Consider the following 23,903-nt stretch of genomic DNA (forward strand, 5'->3'; position numbering starts at 1 on the left):
AAATATCTACCTGGAGTTGTTCCTCCAAGGTTTTGAGGTCGCCATTGTCTTTATTGTCAAAGTACTTCTTGGTGAGCTTCCACCCGAGGAGGTAATACATGTACATGATCTGAAGAGCATAAGAACAATGGCGTCACCACAGCTGCCAATCAAGTCCACCTGCCACCTGTGAGACGGCCTAAATACGCCAAGCTGTAGGGTGGCATAGGGCGTTGGGTTGCTGCCTCACATTAGGTGGGCCCAGGGGTTGGCCTGTTATCAGGTTTCATTCCACAGAGCATACCTGGCCATCCTGAAACAAGGGTGAGTGTGCCCTCTGAGATCGACTGGCAAATTAAAAAACACATAAAGTGTTGAGGATGGGCAGCTGGAGCTGTTAACCCGGAGGTCACGGGGTCCCACTTTGGTAACAATAGGTGTGATTGTGCAGCTGCACACAGGCAGCCACCAAACCAGCCATCTGGAGCTATTATAAGGTGGCCGCACTAACTGCTACGCCACCCTAAAATATTCAAATCCTGACGCGATGCTACTGGGCACCTGAATGGTTTATTTCAGAATAAAGAAAATGTGATTTACAGGCCACTGGGTGAATCTGAGCACAGGGGACCAGGGAGCGCCGCAATATGGCAGGATATGAGAGGAGTGAGCAGATGATGAAGATCTGAGCAAACCACACTGAGAAAGAGAACCAACGAGAGAGAAACATTCAGACGTCAATGGAGAGCCAAGGCTCACCTGCGACCAGCGCTTCTTCTGCCGGATCTTGCTGGTGTCCTTAAAGTGGACGTAGAGGCCGTTACCCTTGGGCAGCGAGTAGCACAGGCGACCCCCGTAAGGCGTCTTCACCATCTTCTGCCTTTGCATTTCGTAGTCTTCACTGAAGATGGAGTTCTCCTCCTCCATAAAAATTCTAAATCAAAGACATTGGGTAAGCAGGCCAGTTAACGGACCTCCATTGGGTTTCGTCTTCTTAGTTAACAACTGAATGACTTTGACAAGCTGACAATTAAAACAAATAGCAACGCTGCCATCAAAACTCACCTACACCCTCGTCTTCGGGGCCTTACTGGACAGGGTGGAGGTCTACGCTGCTCTCATAGACACCCAGCAGGGGGCGTCAGCCCCTCATTCACACACACACCCCCCCCAGTGGTCAGTTTACTGTCCTCAGTCAGCCTGTCTGTGTGACTTTAGAGGGCAGACGAGCCACCACTGTGGCCCCCTAGTGGCTAACACCTTGTATTGTTCATTACTGTGAAGATGGCCGGCTCAATCGACACCACGGGCTGGACATGAGAGAAATGTGGCATATTAAGCAAAAATAAAACGGTCAAAAGACAGTTAAAGTGCTGCCAGGGGGGCAGCTCTGTGCCAGTCCCCACTTCACAAGTTCATTATGAGTGATAGTCCTGAGTGGGCCTGACTTTACGGGACAAGGAAGGACCCTTCAGTACTTCAAGGTGCTTTGTAATTGTGGCAGGTTAAGTGGCTCGCTTTGGGCCGCAGTCAGCTGAACACACAGCTTTAGGATTTAAGGTTTGACTTTGGGCACCAGGCAGTGCCACAGAGGAGCCATTTTCACCCCTCACATTTCTTACACCTTCTTACCTTTTCTTCACTCCGCTACCCCAACGTGACCACAAAGTGCCCTGACAGTGCTGGCCATCTGAATATTTGGGTCACAGCGCCCTCTGCTGGCCCCTGGATATACAGCAGCCCTGCCTCTTGGGTATTCTGATGATGAGCCAGGCTGTCGGGTCTCATTTCAATAAAGCAAACCCCTTGTGGTTGACCCCTGTCCTCCAATCGGCCCCTGTCACGGCCCCCATTGAATTCTCCACTGACTGGTCAGTTAGGGGGCAGCTGCAGTGGCGCCATTACCCTCTGCCAAAACGGGCATTCTAGCAAGCAAAGTAAAAAAAATGTGGGCCACTTCCCTGAGTTGCCCGGACTGTTGAACAATTCACTCTCTGGCCCCCCTGGCGTAGTTGGTGATGGCGTCGCTCTCCACAGATCCACTAACTATGTGTGTGTTATTGTGCTTTGTGAACTGAATGCTCAACTCCTGCTCGTCAGACTTGTTGTCTTCTTTTATTTGCCATAATGAGACGTGTCTGATTAACACAAAGCGCCCCCTAGTGGCTTACCGGTACACTTCTTGAATGACTTCCACCAGGTTGACTGCGTATTTGTTCAGTTTCCGCTCTCTTCTCTCAAATGCGTCATCAAAGAAAATGTGGGCCTCGATACTCATCTGCTTGCGCCTTGAATGTTGCTTTGGCTGAGATTTGTCAAGCCTTAAGAAGAAGAAGACAAGTGGTGGTGGGATTAGAAAAAGATCAGCGCTTCTCCCGACTCCGACTCGACCGGAGTGACGCACAGCGGCTCCTCTTTATACACGACCAGGGCATTGGCCTAAATGCATAGGAAGTCCAACAAAGTAAGGGTCACAAATCCCTGCAAAACACCCTTGACAGCACCCAACAGGGCCACCCTCTGGGACTACAGTTCCCAGCATGCCCTGCGGGTGTCTGTACAAGTACTGGGATGCTGCCATCTAGTGTTTCTGCGCATAGTTCACAAATGTTACCTCCCCCTGTCCTTACAGCATACTGGCATCCCGGCCAGGTAAGGATCCTCGAGTGAGCCAACATCGCCTCTGCAGCATTGGCACGGGAACACCCTTGAACTAACCTGGCAGAGACTTCAGCCCACATTTGCCATCCTTTACAGTGTTAATTGTTTAGTGCGTATCGTCTTGGGGGCTTCTTTGATGTGTACATTTAATAAATTAGTTGGAGCCGTCAGAGTTTACTCCAGTGGGTTTCCGCACGTTTTTTACATGTTTAATTGTTTTTCCTTCACTGGTTATTCCTGGGGTGGCACGGTGGAGCAGTGGTAGCGCTGCTGCCTCGCAGTTAGGAGACCCTTAAGGGTTCGCTTCCCGCTTCTGCGTGGGTTTCCTTCCACACTCCAAAGACATGCAGGTCAGGTGTATTGGTGATCCTAAATTGTCCCTGGTGTGTGCCCTGTAGTGAGCTGGTGCCCTGCCTGGGGATTTGTTCCTGCCTTGTGCCCTGTGTTAGCTGGGATTGGCTCCAGCAGACCCCCGTGACCCTGTACTTGTGGTAGGATATAGCGGGTTGGACATTGGATTATTCCTGGGTGGGCCTTGCATGGAGTTTGTGTGGGTTTCCTCCCGCAGGTTAGGTGAACTGGTGATGCTAAACTGGTGATGCCCTCTGTGATGGACTGATGCCCTGGCCAGTGCCTGCTCCTGCCTTGTGCTCCAGCCCCCCGAGACCCTGCTCAGGATTAAGCCGAGTCAGAGCCGGATGCTCTTCCTGGTGTCTCCTAAATAACATAAAGACATGTCTGTGTCTGAGTGCCTCGCGGACCACTGCGGCGTGTCTCTGACATGACACCTGTTTCATCTGCTTTAAAAAATGTCAAACACGTGAGGAGTGAACAGGAGACAAATGTGGATTTCCTTTTAAAGGCTCCGTCTTCTTGTTCAGCACAGCGATGACTCAAAGAAATCCGAAGGCAAAAAATGTCATTTGGGCTTCCAATGCATTAAAATGGGTTTTTGAGCCATTCAGGTGTGCATCAGAATGCAGCTGTGGAATGCAGGCGGGCAGGCAGGCGGGTATCACACCACCGGGTGGCGCAGTGGGCAGTGTGCCCCCCCCTTGATTCACACAGTAAAACCGGATGAGGGAGAAGCAGCCAGTTACCTGAACAGGGAGGTGAGAATCTTCAGCATTTCGTCGTAGGTCTCGTGCCACATGGTGGCGCACAGGTAGATCACGATGTGCTCCCTGGGGAGAAGGACAGAAAAGGACAAACAATGAAAGGACAGCAGCATCGCGGCGCTCGACTCCCTCCACTCCATCGCCGTCTGCCCCCAGCTCCACCTCAGGCTCTCGTCCTCTCTTTAAACGACTTCTTTGTCTGCCTGCTTTCCTCTCATCCCTTACACCCATTTTGTGAGGCGCCCCTCTTTTTACCTACGGGTTGTGGAAGAGAAGAATTTGAAACTGACGACAGCCACTGGAATGGCCCGTTTTAAGGCGTCAATCAAAGAGCGTCCTCTGCTCTGCTCATCCAATCCACTGATGAGGCCAGGAACTCATTACATAATCAGAAAACGTGGAACCTGATTGGCCACACCAGCCGCTAAGGGGCCACGACAAACGTCGACGCCTTACATGATTGGTGGTCCTGTTAGCTTAGGATGTACGTGACTTTTTAAACGGAGTATTTTGATTCTCATGATTTAATCACAACAATGGTCTCATTTTTTGATGATCCAGATGGGTTCAATCAACAGGAAACCTTAGAAGATGTAACACTTTGTCTTATGGGCCCTGGCCGGGACACCCCTTTGGCACTGAATCAGGGGGAACAGCCATTGGAGGTCACTTACTTCCCCGCGAACACTTGGTGACAGCTGCACTGGGGTCACATCCCCGTTGGGCTCCATGGCCACCACCAGGGGGAGCTGCGTGGCTTCCTGAGCCCGTATGGGTGGGCTATAAGAAGGGCCAGCAGCCTCTTCTAGGGGTGCCAGAGTCGGGAGGAGGAGGGGGACGAGTGATTGTTGGGGTGTTTATCGTTCGTGTGTCTTTTGGGGACTGTGTAGGGCCAGTGGGACACGGGGGAGACGTGATGTCCCACCTCTGAAGAAAACAAAGTCCCCGTGTCTGCGCTGTGAGTCGGTGTCGGGTCGGCGCCTGTAAAGCGCTAAATCTCACAGGGTTTATATAAAATGACAAGAAATGCATCCCTCAGAGTGAACAATAAAAGGCCAGCATCAGCTTTTAGGTATAAGCTCAGAAGGACACGAGACTCGGACACATGCTAGGCGCACGTTGGACCAGGGTTCAAATTCAACTCTTACAGGGTCACTTACTGCGCATGTGAAGTTCTCTTTTAGGAAGGACACGTGCGACAAATTAAAGACAAAATCTCCACAAGAATGAAGGCAGTGAGCCACACGGCGCCTTTTATTGGCCAGCTGGACAGACGACAACATGCCGACTATCGAGGCGCCTCCTTCAGGCCGTTTGTTATCATCAGAAGGGTTGCCTTGAGAGTGTGCATATTAATCTTTACTTGACGTCTCATGGCGTCCACAATGGCTAACACGGTACGACACCGGACCACCACAGACACAGCTGAATGAAATGAAGCTGGACGTCTCTACCCGAGGGCGCCCTGACGTCCCTACTCTTCTCCCTCCATGCAGCACCACTCAAGACCCCACCGTCCAGGCCCAGGCTTTCTCCCGTCAGTGCTCTGCTCTCCCTGCTCTTCACGACAATCAGCTGGAATCTCACTGATATTCCAACATGGATGACGGAGCACCACCTCCAGCTCCACCTGGCAAAGACGGGCCCTCCTTATAATCGCAGCTCGCCCGTCAATTCAACGGCCCCCTTGTGTTCGGCTGGCCTCATTATCGGTGACACCCGCCAGGTCTGTACGCAAACCTCAAGTAGTTACATAAAGACGGCCTTCTGGAACCTTTCTGTGGAGTTAGCGCTGCACTTTATGAACTCTTTTAACAATTCTGAGGTAAAAGATGACGTTTAGGTGGTTAGTACAGTAATTGGATGTGAACTGACAAACTACCCAACACGCCATGGGAAAGCCATTGAAGTTAATGGTGGCTGGGAACGAACTCAAAAGAGCAATGTAAGGTGAACATCATCATCATCATCATCACCATCATCACCATTATTAACAGGGTTATATTAACTTCACCTGTTTGTTGTCTGGTACAAATCTTGTAATCGATATTTAAAACACATCCTACTTTCCAAATGACTTCAAATTTTTCACACTTACTCACTTCAGATGACAATACATGAATCAATAATCAGTTTCACTAATTGATCAATTAATCCATGTTAAGTAAGGAATTAAATTTTCATATGAAGAACAGTTCAAGATTTCACCAATAAATGGCGTTAGTAATGGATAAAAATATTAAAGGAAATGTTAAAATATTCATTACAAAATTGTACTAAAACAAACCCAAGACTAAAAAGCTAAAAATAACATATATATATAAAATACTTTTTAAAAGCCATACTTATATTAAGTTAAAAAGTGTACAAAAAGTAAAAAACAAGTCTCTCCTATATCACTCATAAAATAACAGCCTGGGTGCTTTTCATCAACGTTCAAAAACACTTCTTAAAATCTTAGCAAAAGCAGTTTATTTAATAAAGATCTTGTGATTGCTTATTATTATAACTAACTAGGGCTTGTTGGGGATGTCGCCCTCTAGTGGTCAATTCTGGAAATGCTTTTCGAACTTACTGGGACTTGTGTGTTTTGAGACTCCCAGACCAAAAAACATCTATCTATCTATCGATTATATAGCGGCTTTCACGCCTATCTATCTATTATATAGCGCCTTTCATGTCTATCCATCTATTATATAGCGCCTTTCATGTCAATTATATTGCGCCTTTCATGTCTATCTATCTATTATATAGCGCCTTTCATGTCAATTATATAGCGCCTTTCATGTCTATCTATCTATTATATAGCGCCTTTCATGTCAATCTATTACATAGTACCTTTCATGTCTATCTATCTATCATATAGCGCCTTTCATGTCTATCTATCTATTATATAGCGCTTCTCATGTCTATCTATCTGTCTTATAAAGCGTCTTTCATGTCTATCTATCTATTATATAGCGCCTTTCATGTCTATCTATCTATTATATAGCACAGTCTGATAGACTGGTGCCTCTTCCAGGGTTGGCACCTGCCTTACACCTCGTGCTGCTGGCACACACTCTGCCCCATGTGACCCTGAGTTACATTTGACTGTTCTGTCATAATAAATTACTTCATAAGACACCCATGCAGACACAAGTGAAGCCTCTGTGAAGGTCCAGGAATCTCCTAAATGTGCAGCTGGCACCCCCTTGGCATGAGACGGCTATGTGCCCGTGTGACATTGACACAATGCCCCCCTCAATCTGAGGCTCGGTGCCATACCTGCTTTCACTGGTAGACGAGGTCTCCTCCGATTGTGTCTGGCAAAGCCGCACGTTCAGCAGCATGGACTGGTCGATGAACGCCGCCTCGTACAGACGTCTCACAAACAGCTTTGACGTCCTCTCGATCCTCTGGAACTTGGTAAACCAGACATATACGGTGGAGAGTACCAGTCCTGCCCAGAAGCTCAAAGACGACACTCCAATCAGGACCAGGGATACCTGCTGCTGGTCTGCAATGCCCGTTTTGTTGCACAAATTGTTGCTGATGTCCCTGAAGAGCTCGCCCGCTTGCTTCACGCCGTGCCCGATGTAAGACGATGACTGCTGGCAGTACAGGCTGAGGGAGCAGTTGGGGCAGCCGATGTCCTGCTGGAAGTGAGCGTAGCGCCCACCGAAAATGATGATGAAGAAGGCCAAGACTGCCAGGCTCATGAGGACCATGGGGAAGGCAAAGCAGCGCCTGAATGCATGAATTTTAGAAGCGATCACCGAAAACCACCGGCAGAGCGCCGAGGCGGCCACCTGAATGATGAACAGGCTGAGGGTGATGTCCAGTCTGTAAGGCACGGTGAAGAACCGACCGTCCTCTGTGGCGTAGGTGTAGCCGCCCACCACGGCGCCAGTCACTACGATGCGCACGCAGCTCGACAGCAGGTATGTCATGTTTCTGGACTTCTGGAGGCTTCCATGAATGCTTTTCAGGTGTTTGCTGGGCAGCATTGCGGTGAAATTCTCCCACCAGTTCAGGGAAACCAGTAAAGTGCAGGCGATGGCGATACCCGCATACACCATAATGCCAGGGCTTGGGCTGTCAGATTTCTTTCCTTGCAAAAAGCAGTCAACAAAGAAAGCAATATAACCGGTGAGAACGAGGAACACGGACAGCAGGGAGGCTATGAAGGTCCACAGCTTAAAGCCCAGAAACTGATGGGCCACTTGGAAAGCCGCGGGCAGAATGCAGACGCCACTCAGTATCATCGTGTTGTTAAGGATGTTGAAGTGAGGCATGGCGATCACGATGAGAACCGCCGTCCCACCGGCGACAAGCACGTCGACCAGACACACCTGAAAGGGACAAAGACGAGAGGAGGGTCAGCCGGGCACTGAAGAGTCTGCCATCAGATGGCAATACGTCTTATGCATAATTAGAAATGAAGACCTGTGTGGTATCTCAACTAGTGGATATAAATCATCGCTGTGGGGTCCCCCGCGGTAAACTCAAACCCGGACTGAGACACCCACAGGCCCCGGGGTGACTTAGCTTAGTCGCTGAATGCGGTGCCGTATTTGCCACTCAGAGACTGGATTGTTTCATTGAGTCGGGGGTCCGCCCTGGTCATTTAGGCACATGAAGACTCTAAGGGGAGATTGGTGAAAAGGCCCCCTGAGTGTCCGCCCCTCCATGACCTGCTGGTTCCTCCACGGTTTTCCTCCAAATTTGCCCTCAGTGCTGCTGGCCCATCTTCCAGCCTCTCACACAGCCTGAACTGAATTAAGCAGTTTATATTATGAGTGGCATGGTGGCACAGCGGTTAGCTCTGCTGTCTTACAGCTACAATGACCGGTGTTCATACATTATGGCGTTTACATTTACTCTTCAAGTGTTTTTGTACATTTGGCTTGACTGGCACTATCTCAGGGAGTGCCAGTGCAGGGTCAGGGTTAGGGTTAACCTCTCAGTTTGCACCCAAACATAATCCAAATGACTCAGAAGAGAACTCATGTGGACTTGAAGTGACAAAGGAAGGGCCCAGGCAGACAGACTTGAACCAAAGGCTCACAGCCTACAGTGGCACAAGTGCTGGACCCCTGGGACTCAAGTTCTGTCCCCAGTTGTGGGTGAACTTGGGACCCTCCCCTACTGGTGGTCTCAAATGGTGGGAGCCATTACACTGCAAGGCCACAACATACCCTGAGCCTGTGTTTACTAGTCAAAGGCAGAGAGGACAGATTGGGCGCATGTGCTGATTACAGCACCCACCACACGGCGAAGCCCCCGTGTTATATTAATTTATATGAGTTTAATAAAAATAATGAGCTGATAAGAGAGTGTGAATGCAGGTGTGTATCTGCAGATATAAAAATGTAGCAGAAGCACTTAATCCAACTCAGAGATCTGTCAACACTACTAACCCTGGATGGAGTGCCCAGTCGCCAGAGGTGCCCACTCATTCAGATGTCTGCGTGGTTTTAATTAAACATGCAAGAATTCTATAGAGGAGTATTTTTGGACAAAATAAAATAAATACATAAATAAATAAATGCATTGTGAAAAGTGATGAATATACTGTATAATATTATGTATATGAGTATAGATGATTGAATGTGTCATGACATACTGTGCGTGTTTTTTGTTGTGTACTCATTGCTTATTTATTTATGTACTTATTTAAATATTTCTTCATTTATGGCAGAGTGATTAAGGTTTTGGACTTGGGTTCAAATCCCACTACTGACACCTGTACAGTCATTTACATTTACTTATTTAACTGACACCTTTATCCAAGGTGACTTATTATAACACTTATGATATAATTTATTGTGGTTTTCCAGTCGGTGACTTGCTCAGGGTCACACAGTGGTGTCAGTAGTGGGATTTGAACCTACAACCTCAAGGTCTGAGCTCCAAAGCCAGTCCACCACACTGCCTGCCTCATGACCAAGGTACTTCATCTGCCTGTGCTCCATTTAGAAGAACAAAAGAATTGTAACCAAATGCTGTATTTCGCTTTGGGATAAAGGCATCAGACCGATAATAATAATAATGAAAAATAATCCACATCGCCTGCATCATAAAGCACGCACTGAAATGAAAACTGTCATGTTCACCTGTCAAAGATGAGAGGGCGGGCTCTGTCCAGTTCTACGTTTTGATTGGTGAATCTTCAGCGAAGCGCGCGATCTAAATTGTGACTGTGGGCGTCAGTGGCACAGATGAGTACAAGAAAAGTTAAGAATTACGGCACGAAATGGCTACTTGAATTCGAGAAGCTCCTAATTCCTCATCAGGGGCTTCTGTCGGCGGCGTCTGCTGTCAATGTGGCCCGTGATGGGCGACGGTTTACATGCCCGCTACCTGCGATTCACCAATCACAATGCAATACTCACTAAAGCCCGCCCTCTGCGAGCAGCGTCACTTAAATGAATACATGAAAAATAAGGAAATAAATGAGTAAAGATATAAACAAAAAGGTACTTTTCTATTATCGTGACGCAAATTGGTTACTTATTGTTTGGATGTTAAATTATTAGACTGGCCTACCTCAACCACAAATACTAATCTTAAAGTCAGTGGGGGCGGAGCATACTTACCTATTGGTCCCTAATGTTAATGTCCCCTTTGGGTGCCTAATCTTAAAAACGATAATGCGATTTGCGTCACGATAATAGAAAAGAACCCAAAACATGTTTTTCCATGGCACATTTAATTATTCACTAGTATATATCTCATGTTTTAATGTATTTATTTAATTATTCTGATCGACATATTTCTTCCTAGCAGTGTGGATTGAAACTGGAGCGCGCATTTAAAAGCGGGACGTGAGCGCAGCAGGGAGCGCATGGCTGTCATTCCGTGAAGCGGCAACTCCAAACACTGCGCCACCCCAATTTCATGACGTATACTTTGTGCAAATCATTAACTCTAAATAATAATTAGAAGCAGGTAATGGACTCCGTTCAGTTTAGTAATCCCGTCATTACAAATTTCTACAGAATTCTCGTGAGAACTTCTCAGAACTCAATCAGCAGGCACTTGAACGCGCGCGCCTGGAAACCTCACGGAGCCCAACTGCTGTCTGCAAACGGGGCTCCGTTTAAGTGCGCTACTCACGAAAGCGATGGCCGGTCTGGAGGGCATCTCTGAGGTTTTGAAGATGGCTTTCCACAGACTCTTCACAAATGTCAGGACGTTGGGGACAACCAGCATGCAGCCGAGGATGAGCCTGCAGAAGGGCTTGTTGAGCACCGTGCTGGAGTCGCTGCCGGTCACTGTGATCATGAGCAGGAGCGAAGCCTGCAAGACAAAAAGGACACCTTGAATAGCTGATGGCCCGCCTCGGAAGTGTAGAGCGACTTTCGCAAATAACTTGATTCGATCTGTGAGAACGAAGTTAGCGCACAACTAAAACAGAAGAATGTAAGAAATGCTCAGTTGTGACACACACGCGCACATACATGTGAATACACGACCAGCAACACACACGATCAGAGCAGTGGCCCCGTCACACACACACACACACACTTTCTTGTCTTACCTTACTGAAAAAACCGAACGCGAAAACCAGCAGCCCGACCACCGCGCACACCACATAGTTAAACAGGCGAAGGAACGTCGTGGGTTTCTCTTCTTCGTCGATGACTGGCTTTAGGAGGAAAGGGTCCCACTTTTTTCTACATTCAAAGAAATTCAAAGGAATTGCAATTAATTCATATGTTAAAAAAGATTTTTGAAATGCATGCTATTAATTCATACTAATATAGGAGAAGACGCTATATACACATGTTTTTATAAAGCCCCCGTGATCCTGAACTGGGGGTAAGGAAATGGATGAATAGATGGACTGGACTGGCGATCTGTTATAATCTATCCATCTATTATATAGTGCCTTTCATCTATCTATCTATCTGTCTGTTATATAGTGCCTTTCATCCTGTCTATCTATAATAATCTGTTATAATGAGCAGGTCATTTTGTCCGTCTGTCCTCCAACCAGCTGTACCTCAAATGCTGTAAGTCGTCTTGTATAAAGGCATCAGCCAAGTAGCAAGTACTGTAATAATACGTTTTTAGAAAATATATTGCAATATCCAAAATGGCAATAATTTGCATATTTTACGGTACAATTCAATATACTGCAAGATAATGTATTATATTTGTCATTAAAATATTCGATGCCATATTTAAGCATATATTTATATAGGTAGTAGTATATTCTTTTCAGACACATTTTACGTAGATTTCATTTTTGTAAGGGATAGCAGGTGGCAGGCGCACATTTGCTCACGTCTGGCCACTTCAGGCTAACGGAGTCCTTAGTTCAAGTATATGATGCTGTATATACGATGCTTGCTGTGAAAGGCGCTATATTTGAAGGTCATCGGCTTGTGTTTTGTGATTGCTGTCCTGTCCTCAGGGCTTTTATTGCTCTTGCCGGAGTCTCTAAGGCGGTCAGCCATGTTAAGCAGCGCAGACACCTCTGAACGGCCGATGAGCTCTAAGTGGCCTTCTGACACTTCATCCCAGCAGATCCCAGTTAAGCCAGGTGTCCATCTTGTTTTGGCCTCTGCTTCTTCTCATTTCTGTGTTACAACATTTGGGAAAACCCTTATGCCCTGGAGGGCTGTAGTGACTTTCCAGTCACTGTCTTAGTGACTGACTGACTGACTTGCTGCTCCTAAAGGAACAGATGTTGGTTTTTAAGATTCAGGACCCTCCATTGTTTCATTTAGCCTTCACTAAGGGGTAGACAATAATGAGTTGCAAAGTGAGGTGACAGATGACCAGCGAAGATGACCCCATTTGCACCTACTTATCAATCACACTTTAAATTAAATTTGTAATATCAAAAGTGAAGGTCCACACTGAAACAAGGAGACCACTAGTGTCCGACCACTGGAGTGAAGTGTCAGAAGGCCACTTGGAGCTCATCGTCCGCTCAGAGGTGTCTGTGCTGCTTAACATGGCTGACCGTCTCAGAGACTCCGGCAAGAGCAAGAAAAGCCCTGAGGACAGGACAGACCCCGGCAGTCCCCGATCGATCAGCAATTCAAAGCTAACTGCAGTCACAGAATACAAGATGACAAGCCTTTGAATATTCTGTAGCATCTTTCACAGCAAGCATCATACATCAGCTAAAAACATAAAGTCACAGTGTGAGACTCCACAGATAATAAGAAGGCCTTTAACTACGGCGCCTTTCAGTACGATTAAAGTGTAGTTTAGACAGATAAGAGGATGACAACGCAAGGAAGAATTTGACAAAACATGGAGCCCATCAGACTGACGTGGTGAGCTAACAGCTCAGTTGTTACAACTTCTTACTAAGCTCTGATGGCCGCCTCTTCTTAACTAGTAACCGGTGACTGTTGGTAACGCAGCAGACGTCTTTTGTCTTAAGTTTCATTGTCCTGCCATTTACGGTTGAGACTGCCACCTGGACTGGCACAGCAGCCCAGATTTCATCTCAAAATGGCTCACCTCCCTCCAAAGCTGTCTGTCCGTGCGCATTTGCCTCCTTAGTCTGCTTATTGCCCGACCCAACAGTACGAGCAGGTTTACTGTGAAGTGTCCGCTTGCACTTTTGAATGTTAATTGAAAAATGTGCTTTAGACAGACAAAGCTTTTTATTTCTATAGCTTTGTGCTCCACCAGCACCACCTTAGATTCCTAAGAAGGCAGCCAGTCTGCGTTAGCTATATAGTGCCTTTCACAGTAGGAGTCACATGTGGATAACTGTGGAGTAACTGCACTCTAACATTCCAGCATACACTTTAATAATTAAATATATGAACAATTAAGCTGCCCTGCCTGTCCTTTTTACCCGTGAACTGCTTGTCTTTAATGCTGTGGGGCACCAGGTGCCTCATTTCCTCTCACCTGAGATCCTCCATTTCCTTTTTCTCATCCGCCGTCTCCATCTTCTCCTCTTCCCTGTGACCTTCCTTGTTGCTGCCACTTCTCAGTTCGCTTCACACTTTCCTCCTGCAGGTACACAAAAAGACACCTGTGGCTGCTTCTCATTTGCATGACCCCGCCCTCTTATTCTGGTGCCGGCCTTTCTGCGTCACTGTGTCTGAGGAGGCGTGGCTTGTTTGTGATTGGCTACTTGTCCTTCTCTTCTGTTATTCTAAGAACTCGACCCGCAGCTTCTCTGTAACTTGTGCTTCTGCTGGTCCATCCAACCACTTTCTGATCTGCTCGTCCCATTAAGGATTGTAGAAAGTTACAATGCAATGCCATTTATTTTCGTATAGCCCAAAATCACACAAGAAGTGCTGTAATGGGCTTTAACAGGCCCTGCCTTTTGACAGCCGCCCAGCCTTGACTCTAAGAAGACAAGGAAAAACTCCCAAAAAAAGGCCCCAGGAAAGGCAATTTAAAGAGAGACCCCTTTCCAGGTAGACTGGGCGTGCAGTGGGTGGCAAAACAAAGGGGGCAATACAATAACACAATACACAGAATAGAACACAAGTGATCCTCAATACAATAAAATAGAAATGCAATAGGAATTTACAAAGATGCATCCTACCCTAACAGCGCTGGGTGCAGAGTGGCACCAATCCATTGAAGGGCAGACTCCCTGAGCAGGCCAACTAGAAGCTGCCAGTCCACCTGTCCTACTTGTTTTGGAATAAGAAAATAAAATACAAATTGTGAGTAGGCAGGGAGTTAAAGCCAGGAGTCTGGACTCTCCGTGCTGGTGTCATTTAGTATCATACATGCATGTTGGTCGGCAGTGTGGAGATCGGGTCCATTCTGTGTGGAGTTTGCACGTTCCAGCCATGGCCATGTGGCTTTCCTCCAACAGTCCAAAGATATGCAGGCTGATAGGAGATGCTAAACTGGCCCAAGTGTGTATGTGTGTGTGTGTGTCTTCACCCTGTGATGGACTGGCGTCCTGTTCAGGTTTTGTTCCTGCCTTACGGCCAGTGCTTGCTGGGTAGGCTCCAGCTCCCCCGTGATCCTGCTCAGGGTAAAGCGGCTTTAGAAAATGGACAGATGTATCTGTCGTGATGGGCTGCAGCACAAGTCACAGAGTGCTGGCTCCACGGCCACCACCTCCGATTATTGGTCTGTGACCTGTGACCCTGTGTGGCACGTCAGTGTGGTGCAGGTCTGCTTGACTTATCGTAGTGAGGGAGAACAAGTCCCTCCATGGCTTCTGTTTATTTCGTGTCTGGGAGCCATCCGAATGTATTTGCCTCAATTAAAATAATGTTTACGAGCTCAAATTATTATATAATTACTATAATTATAGTACAATCAAAACACAAATGGCACCTAGACACAAAGGGTAAAGTTGGCACATCCACAAAGAAATAAGAAGAGGCTGATGCCATGCATGACTCACCCACTCAGCCTCTCTCTTATATAGTGCCTTTCAATTACTGCTTACAACGCACATCTTCAGTGAGTGTCATCAGCCTCAGTCACTGAGCTTTTATTATATATTTTATTACGTATTTATTATATATGAGAGAACATGCGGACCTCTGGACCTCCCAAGATCAAGTAGTCAGTGAAAGCTGTGCACACCAATGAAGGCATCCCAAAGCATTATGGGATTGTGTTCTAAAGAAATAGGTGACATGAAAACTCCAACTTAATGGCGTCCAGCGTTCAGACTGACATCGACTAATTTTAAACATTTACAATCAAGAAACTCGTGTCAGAAATGGATGCTCTGTGCATGAAATGACATGTTGTGGACCACCAGGGGGCGTACCAGCCACCCCACCCAACACAGTCAAGCACAGACACAAGTGCAGGTGCAACACGCCTTCATTTTTTATGTAGAAACAGCTTCCCCCTGCTTCCCACCCTTACAGCACAGTTGTTCTTCCTTCCTTCCTTCCTTCCTTTATCAGGATAGAAGTGCAGGCAAGGGCTCCGGCCATAAGTCACAGTGTATAACATCACTTAAATACACACCCAGAATCAAGTTCGGACCCCCACTGCGCCTAAACGTACGTGCTGTTGCTGTGTTTGTGACTTATTCAGATTTTGTCTGCCTTGCTTTTTATTCAGTCGTTTTGAAGTCTTCTATAAATTTCTATAAATTGTCAATGGCCCAAACCTCCAACATGAACACACCAAGTGTCCCGGGTGCAAATAAAGGACGGCTTGTTCAACCCAAATTCCTTCCGCAGTCGCACAAAGCAGCACAAGCACAGGTGTCTGTCGCTCTCTCGCCTTCCAACTCTCACCACCGCACTGGCCTCCTCCAGCCTTCCATTCTCCCAGTTCTGACTCGCCTTTTATTAAGGACCCGGCAGTACTTCTGGTGCCAGGGCCGCCACCCAATGGAAGTACTTCTGAGTCCCATTTTAGGGGACACATCTCTCTGCAGCACACCCTTGCAGCACCCAGGGGTTCCAGCCTCCCTAACTGGTTCCATACTGGGCACTGCTATCCAGGGATGCTGCCATCTAATGTGCTGGTAAAGTAAACAGTCCCCAGCGACATCTTCCAGTTCCAGGGGGCTGTCTGTTCATCCTATCGGGCCTTTCTCTTCCCTGGCCAGGATGCCCGTCGGCCTGTTAGGAGCCTCTCGTCTGGGTAAGGAACCATCCCCTCTTCTGGCCGGGATGCCCGTCCAGCCCCTGTGGCATCTACAAAATATTTAAGGAATGTTTCTTTGTTTGGCCAGAGTCTCCTTTTGATGTTTGTGAGCATTTTGAACTTTTAAAGCCTTTGCCCCATTTTGGACCGGTGCAGGCCAGAAAGCCTACCTTTTAAGTCTGGGGCCAGGCAACCCAGGGATGAGGCCTATCTGGTAGGCCCAGAGCAGAACTGAGGGCAGTTGTGGCCTTCTGTGTGGTTGTTTCTGAGGCCTGCTCCCCCTTTAGTGCTTTTCTGTGGTGGATTTCACAACAATCACAGGACACGACCGTCCACACTGGACTTGTGACGAACGCGGACCAAGAAATCAGTAAGCTGACATAAAGAGAGATTCTGGGAAGAGTGCAGGCTGCACATGTAGAGCTGACACGGGACAACTCATGCAGTGTTGGTACAAACCCACAAGGAAACAGAGGAAGATCACGGTTATGGAGGTCACCAAGATAGAAAGTAAAAGCCTGAAAGCAGTGGGAAGCCACCATAAACAGAGGGCTTCACTGGGCAGACATCTGGAATATTCCACTAGCATGTCTCAGCTTCCTCAGAAGGGTAATCTACGATACCCTAGCATGCCCCCAGAAGCCCTTCCAGTGGTTGGAAGTGAAGATAACTGCCCGCTCTGTAACAACATCAATGCGTGCCTGCAGCACATTCTCTCAGGATGCAAGGCTGCGATGACACGGGGCATTTCAGGTGGCAGCACAAGCTGGTCCGCTTTCTGTAAAGCCACAAAGGTGGAGACGAATAACTCCTTAGATGCTGCAAAACCCAAACACATACAATTTGTCAAAGCAGGTGGGAATGCAACATAAGGTGCAACAAGAAAAACCAACATCCCTCCTCACCCCTGGAAAGATGTAGGAAGGTGGTGCTCAGACCTCGGAAGGCAGCTGGGATTTCCAACCGAAATCACAACAGCCACTCTCAGGCCAGACATCGTGATGTGGTCGACAGTCACACAGAGGGTCCTTATCAGTGAACTTACCACACTCTGGGATGAAGGATGGCAGTGGTGCATGTGTGGAAAGATAGAAGTACTCACATCTGCCATCAGAGTCCCAAGAAGCTGGTTGGAGTGTAACCATCCACCCTGTAGAAGCTTCATGCTGGGATTTTGATCAGCATCTGCGCAGCACTGGCATGACCGGGTCTAAACTAAGAGAGCTAGCAGATGAGGTGGAGGAAGCGAGCTGCTGCTGCTGCTGGTGGTTATGGAAGAAGAACAGAGTTTGGGGGTCAACACCCCATTAAGAGCAGCGGCAGGGAGTGATGTCCCCATTGAGCCACTGGGATATGTACTGGGCACGGCTTTTGTCGTGGACGGCCGGGACACCCTGACTATGGAAGAGTATTTCCAGGACTGACAGAGGGTAGCCCAGCAGAAGCCCACAGGTCATACGCATAGAAGCTCAGCCCTGTTGGGGCAAATGGATGCTTTCAGGGCCCTATTTGGCAGCACTTGTGCCACACCCAGAAGTGCTGCTAGAAGAAGCTCGTTGGGCACCTGGAGTCCTTTTGGGGGGGCCCTATAAAAAGGGGCTAGTCGCCAGCATCCTATGTCCAGAGTCAGGAGGAAGAGGATAAATCCTGTGTGAAGAACTGAAGGGGCGGCAAAGGGACTGTGCTGTGCCTTGGGGAGCAGAGAAAAACGCTGCCCAGCTGTAAAAAAATGTGTGTGCTGCGTGCTGAACCTGTGCCCGGCCTGTCTGTGTCAGGGCTAGGGTCGGGGATATGGCCTTATAGGCATGCACTGGCACACATAGTCTAAAACACTTTAATTCATTTCATAAAAGGTCTTACAGCAGCACGGCTGTCTCTCTACATAAATAAATAAATAAATACATTTTTTATTAATATCATATGCATAAAATCGTCATATTAAAAAATACATTATTAATATCCCTTTCTCTATTAAATTAAGGTTATAAGAGTAGGAACTAAAAACAGACATTCCCTCTCCCATTTTGGGCAGGTGTCGGTGCCCGGGCACCACTGTGTGAAACATCAGTGAACGGTGGCTCCCTGCTGATGACTGGCGGAGGGGCAGTAAGCAGGAATGCTGAAGCAGAAGCAAGCGCTACCCATGTGATGGGCGTCGAGATATTAATTTATGTTTAGGATGTGGTAAGGTAAACTCACATAAACGCACACAGTACTGGGGAGAACGGGCACACATCACGCAGGCAGTGAGTGGGCCGGGGGGTGTGAGGAGGAGGTGCCACCACGGCAGCGCCACCCGAGTTGTACTTTGTGCAGACTTGAGTTTTATTTCTGGCGCCCCATCAAGTCTGTTCCCACAGCCACTCTAAATGACAGAGCAGGGTGGAGTACGGGACTAATTTCAGCAGGTATGCACCGCACTCCGGCGCTTCTATGAAGCTCAGTAATGATACGGTAGAGCGCAATAGCATTTTGTGACATTTGGTTATGCAATAGCATTGTGACACCGAAGGGTACAATCGCTGTGGCCCTTGGGAATGCCCACAGTGTGCACGGGGTCTTCCTGCTAAGGTCCTGCTGCTCTCTAAATTGGCCAAACTGTCCTAACTTCAGACTTCTCTGATGTAGAGGGAGAAAGTGAAACACCTCAGGGGTGAAAATCTTAAGACTTGTTAAGCTGAAGATGAAGTGTGACCCCTTAGAATGACCTCAGCGTCTGTGTGGCTTTCTACCTGAAGTCCAAAAACAAGCACTCAGACTGGCTGGTGGCAAAAGGACTATGTGGTCTCCTCAACTGCTGTCCAAGCAGGCCATGATGCTGAATTGTAAAAGCAAGAAAACACGTAGATGGATGGATGGACAGATGGAATCAGAAGGAGCAGACATCTGCTTTGAAGCCGCCGGTCTGCCCACGGCCATTTCTCCACCCTCAGTGGTTGTGGCTGTTCTTCTAGTCTGACTACTAAGTGTGATGGCAACGTCCTGCTCCCGTCCAGCTTTCTCCCCCCACAGGCTACTCTTTTTATGACTAATAGGAGTGTCACTCTGTCATCAGCCTCGGCACTCAGGATTCTAGGTGCTACACTCCTCCACATTTTGGCCATAAGCTGAGCTCAATCCTGGAATCACCTGCTCTGACATTTTCAACTCGGACCTCTGATTTGTCATCTACTCCTCCTGTGTTTGCTGGACTTAACGAGAGTCGCGTCAGAAGTTTAAGGACCCAGCAATGTCCACCACCACTCCGGCCAGAGAACCTCTGAACAGGCGTGACGTGAGGCTGCTAATGAGCGGCCATTCATTTATCCATATGCACTAAAGGGGTTATTGGTGCCCCCTTTTGGGCTATCAGGTAACAACCAAGGCTGAGGCTGTGCATAAATGGCATAGCAAGTGGTTGACGAAGGATTTAACATAATCTGTTTTATCTCTGACACAATCCCAAATGAACACGTTATGAGCACAAAGAGCAGCAAAAAGCCGACAAAATCAAAGCCCATGTCAGGAATGCCAGAAGGGTCAAACAAGAAAAGTCCCGCAAAAAGATTTAAAAAATAAAAGATCTAATTGTTATTGTGCTCTAGGAAAACTTGCAGACCCCCCGGTCCTCAAATAAATGAACAACTGCATTTTGGCCCCACATTGTTTTGTTTCCAGTATTAAGAAATACGACCCCAGAGTGAGCAGCTCGCCCGCCGATGTGACTTTCCGATGAAGTGCTCCTCAGCCTAACCCTGATGTTAGGATGTAAAGGCCATGTTTGTATATGGGCAGAAGTTCAGAGTATATAACGACCTCCTCCTTTGTCACCATGTGTTTATCTGTCATTGTCATTCTTGTACTCTGTATCTAGGAGTGCATCTGGCATGTCGATGCACCACACTATAAATATAAATCTATCTATAATATAGTGTCTTTCAATTATAGGGTGGTTCTATTATATAGTGCCTATCTATCTATCTATCTGTCTGTCTATCAAAGGCAAGGGGCACAATTCTGCGTGGCATTCTAGAGCATGCAGAAATAATCAGAGTACACAACCAAACACATACATGAAAAATAATCAATCACCCATTCATTTTTAAACATGGTTAGCAGTGCCAGGAAACCCCACATTAATTTTCTAATTTGCTAATCCATTTCAGGGCCACAGGCACCTGAGCCATTTTTGGGGGCAGTAAGTGCAAGCTGGGAACCAACCCTGGACTGGGCACCGTTTCACAAGACATCAGTGTTCAAATATTACAGTTTCACTTTTATCCCAGATGTATTTATCACGTTGATATCTACAGAGGTTGGTGTTCTTAATTTATAGTGTGTGTGTGTGTTCACCCTGCAATGGACTGGTACCCTGACCAGGTGTTCCTGCCTTGCACCCTGTGCTTGCTGGGACAGGCTCCGTCTTCACCGTGACCCTACTCAGGATAAAGAGGGTTTAGAAAATGGCTGGCAGGATTGAAAATGAAAATATGAACAGCCACCCTGCTGATGTACATATCAGTGCTGTTAGAAATGGCGCCCCTGTCACTGCCTACTAAGCTCCATCAACATGAAGTTCCTTCTGAATGTGCAAGGTAGTGTGACACTGGGGCCTCCTGGGGACACGCTGGCTGCGTGTGCTACGTGTGCCAACAGGGGACACGGCACTCCTTCACTGCACTCCTCAGGCTCTTCAGCTTTCTGAGGCACTTTTGAGGGGGGCCGTGAAAACAAGTTTAAAAATAATGATGGACTGAGTGTCGCAAACGCGGTGCTCATGTCTGTGCGTGACGTCTCCTGTGCTCCACTGATGCTCTCAATGCCGGCTGCATTCTTTCCTGCGATTAGATGGGTTGGGTGGAGAAGAAGCTGCTGTGATTAACTCACTGAATTCCAGAGCTATTTGTGCCCCGCTACCTGCGGATGTGACTCTCCAGTGCTGTACGGTGGGTGTCACTCTGCTGTTGGGGTCTTTTATATTACCGAGTGTCTGAAACCTTCCTGAACTGGTGACTCTGGTGGTTAAAGAGTAGCAAACATCATAAAAAGGAAACGTGAGATAAAAGTCATCTTTACCTCAAGAGTCAAACGTAAAAGAAGTGGTGAGGCGGCCAGCAGAAACTGGGAATGCTTTAGCAATAGAGACACTTTGGATCATTTTATAAACTCAACAAAACCCACTTTTTAATTTGGCCTTCTCTTAACTACAATTTAGTTGTACCCTTCATATTAATCAGGTATGCAAAGAATTATCATAGACTACAATGAACCTGTGATCTTTATTAATCTTTACTTTTCTTTGATTTCTTTTCTGGTGATGTTGTGCACCACCACCACCTGATCAAAGACCAGTGTAGCCAGTAGGGGGCACCAGTACTGGCTCAGTGCATTTCAAAAAGTAAAGCAGGGGCTCTGGGGAGCAGAGGTGTCTGCAGCAATCAGGCTAATCTGTAAGAACCTTCTGGGGTGTCACCGGGAGTACCCTGAGATTCACCTCTTAAGGACCTCCAACTCCTCAGAGGTGTGAGATTTGACTTGGGTGTGGAGAAGAGACAGGGCTTGTCTGGCAGGAGAAAGGAGGACCAGCCAGGTCAGGTGAGAGGTTCAAGAATGACCAGGGTATCTGTGGAGTTTGAGTGTTGGGTATGTGCAGTAGATGGGGGCGAACCTGCATCTCTAGATAGGTGGGCCCTTTCAACAGCTTCCATCTTCAGCATCTCCGACTCTTCTGACCACTTCCTTTTTCTTTCCTTTTTTTCCTCATCACTTTTCCTGTTGTTCTTCACATGCGTTAAGAATTATCAGCTCAAATGCTCCAAAAGAGGTCTTATAGAACAGAACATGGAGAAGATTTTTAAATTCTAAAACAGTGAGAAAGGAAAAAAGGAATTATGAAAACTCTGGCCCACAATAACCAAAACAATGTGTCTTAATAATTAAAGAGTTTACTTAAAAGCAAAAATAAAAGGGCCGCCAGATGTCTCATTCATTCTGAGGAAGGACATACCAGAGGAATGCGTAGCATCTAATAACCTGACAGAGAAGGAACACACATACCAAGACGAGGAGTGTCACCGTCTGTGTGGGTCATCTCATGATTCAGCTTCCTCTTAGGAGACCAGCGAAGCCCTGAGCCCAAGATGGTGTCACAGCAATAGGAGGCAATTCAGCAAGTGCAAGTAAATATGGAGATCAACTCAGCAGGTCTAAGAAGCACAAGTCGAGCGGGTTGAGGACATTCTTGAGTCCCCCAGTGGTCTCACTAAAGTGCAACTTCTCCATGAACATTAACTTTTATCATAAATGTGATGGCTTGATGGGCAACTCTAAACTGGCTTGGTGCAAATGAAGGAGTGGCGGTGCTCTCAGTATCAATGTCAGCCCACATGACCTTAAACTGGAAATTGAGAGGATGAAAAAACAATCAGAATGTGAAGAAACATTCAGACAATTTTATTTACCAATGGCAGAGGAAATACCAACATAAATCACACCCAGCGTGCATCTTCATAGCTAAATAAAATAAATAATTATAAAGAAAAGCCAAGGAGGGACACGGCGGTAAGACAAAGCACATGTAGTAAGGGAGGAGAAGAGAGGGCTTACACACCAACAGGATGAAGGGAAATAAATGGCAACCAGAGTGTGAAAAAAAATGAAAATGGCAATCTTTCAGTTTGCATGTGTACTGAATATATCACTGCGGCCATTTCCAACTTTTCTGGTCCTACACAGTATACTGATTTTGAGCCTCTCACCTCCCTTTTCTGTGTGAGTTGGAGGTCCCCACTGGCCACAGGGCCCTGACCAGTCACTTAGCTCACCTACGTCAGGAAACAGCCCTGGATATACTGACTTATAGGCCTCGATGTATAACAGAAGTACAGTATATACAGAACAAGTTATAGCTGATCTACTGAGGAAAAGAATACAGTTGTGTACTGCACTGTAGATGATGAATACTGCTGCTTGGGTACAGTTACTGTATGTAGTAGTAAGCCTGCATTTACGCTAAGTGTACACGTGTGTGTATTTATATACTGCTTTAAACTGTGAGTGTATTTGTATATATTGTACATCTGTAGATGCTAAACTGAATGAATAAATGCACACTGGTATATAATTTTATGCTGTACAAATGTGTACTCCTGTTTATATGTATATTGCACCTACGTACTTAATTGTACAGATCATACTTTACAAACGTATTGTCTACTGTGTAATTGGGGACTCCTACACAAGGGTATACTCCTTTATATTGATGTCAGCTATGTTTAATAAATCCGTACTGGATATATATTCTACTATATATAACATATATTCTCTCTTCTGTGAGATCCCTAAATCCAAAGAGGACTGTTTCATTTATGTGGGGTAGATTGCCAAGAGGGGACTGGGCAGTCTAATGGTCTGGAATCCCTACAGATTTTGTTTTTTTCTGTCCCCCCTGGCCATTGGACCACCTTACTCTTATTCTATGTTAATTAATGTTGACTTATTTTATTTTCTTACTGTGTCTTTTATTTTTCTGTTCTTTGAGCTACTTTTTGTATGAAAATGTGCTATATAAATAAATGTTGTTGTGGTACATACCGCTGCATATTGCGGTTTGTC

The 23,903-nt window shown here is 46.8% G+C and overlaps 2 protein-coding genes across 2 annotated transcripts in view; both read right to left on the minus strand.

Moving 5' to 3' along the window:
* Window positions 1-22,423, minus strand: part of LOC120516438 (chitin synthase chs-2-like) — a 36,338-nt gene extending 13,915 nt beyond the window's left edge. Inside the window, exons 1-10 of the mRNA XM_039738091.1 lie at window positions 22,347-22,423; window positions 21,958-22,150; window positions 13,626-13,730; window positions 11,284-11,419; window positions 10,860-11,042; window positions 7,026-8,092; window positions 3,741-3,824; window positions 2,151-2,300; window positions 739-913; window positions 11-109 (exon numbers count right to left, since the gene is read on the minus strand). Of these exons, the coding sequence (XP_039594025.1) occupies window positions 11-109; window positions 739-913; window positions 2,151-2,300; window positions 3,741-3,824; window positions 7,026-8,092; window positions 10,860-11,042; window positions 11,284-11,419; window positions 13,626-13,666 (1,935 nt within the window). The 5' untranslated portion in view covers window positions 13,667-13,730; window positions 21,958-22,150; window positions 22,347-22,423. The remainder of the gene's footprint in view (window positions 1-10; window positions 110-738; window positions 914-2,150; window positions 2,301-3,740; window positions 3,825-7,025; window positions 8,093-10,859; window positions 11,043-11,283; window positions 11,420-13,625; window positions 13,731-21,957; window positions 22,151-22,346) is intronic.
* A 177-nt stretch (window positions 22,424-22,600) lies between these two features.
* The window catches only part of si:zfos-1056e6.1 (uncharacterized protein LOC107988029 homolog), a 53,477-nt gene continuing 52,174 nt past the window's right edge, over window positions 22,601-23,903 (minus strand). The window contains exon 10 of the transcript XR_005630847.1: window positions 22,601-22,686. The gene's annotated coding sequence lies outside the window, so the exon portion shown is untranslated. The remainder of the gene's footprint in view (window positions 22,687-23,903) is intronic.

Source organism: Polypterus senegalus, chromosome 16 (genome assembly GCF_016835505.1).
Source record: "Polypterus senegalus isolate Bchr_013 chromosome 16, ASM1683550v1, whole genome shotgun sequence".
NCBI classification, from domain to species: Eukaryota; Metazoa; Chordata; class Cladistia; order Polypteriformes; family Polypteridae; genus Polypterus; species Polypterus senegalus.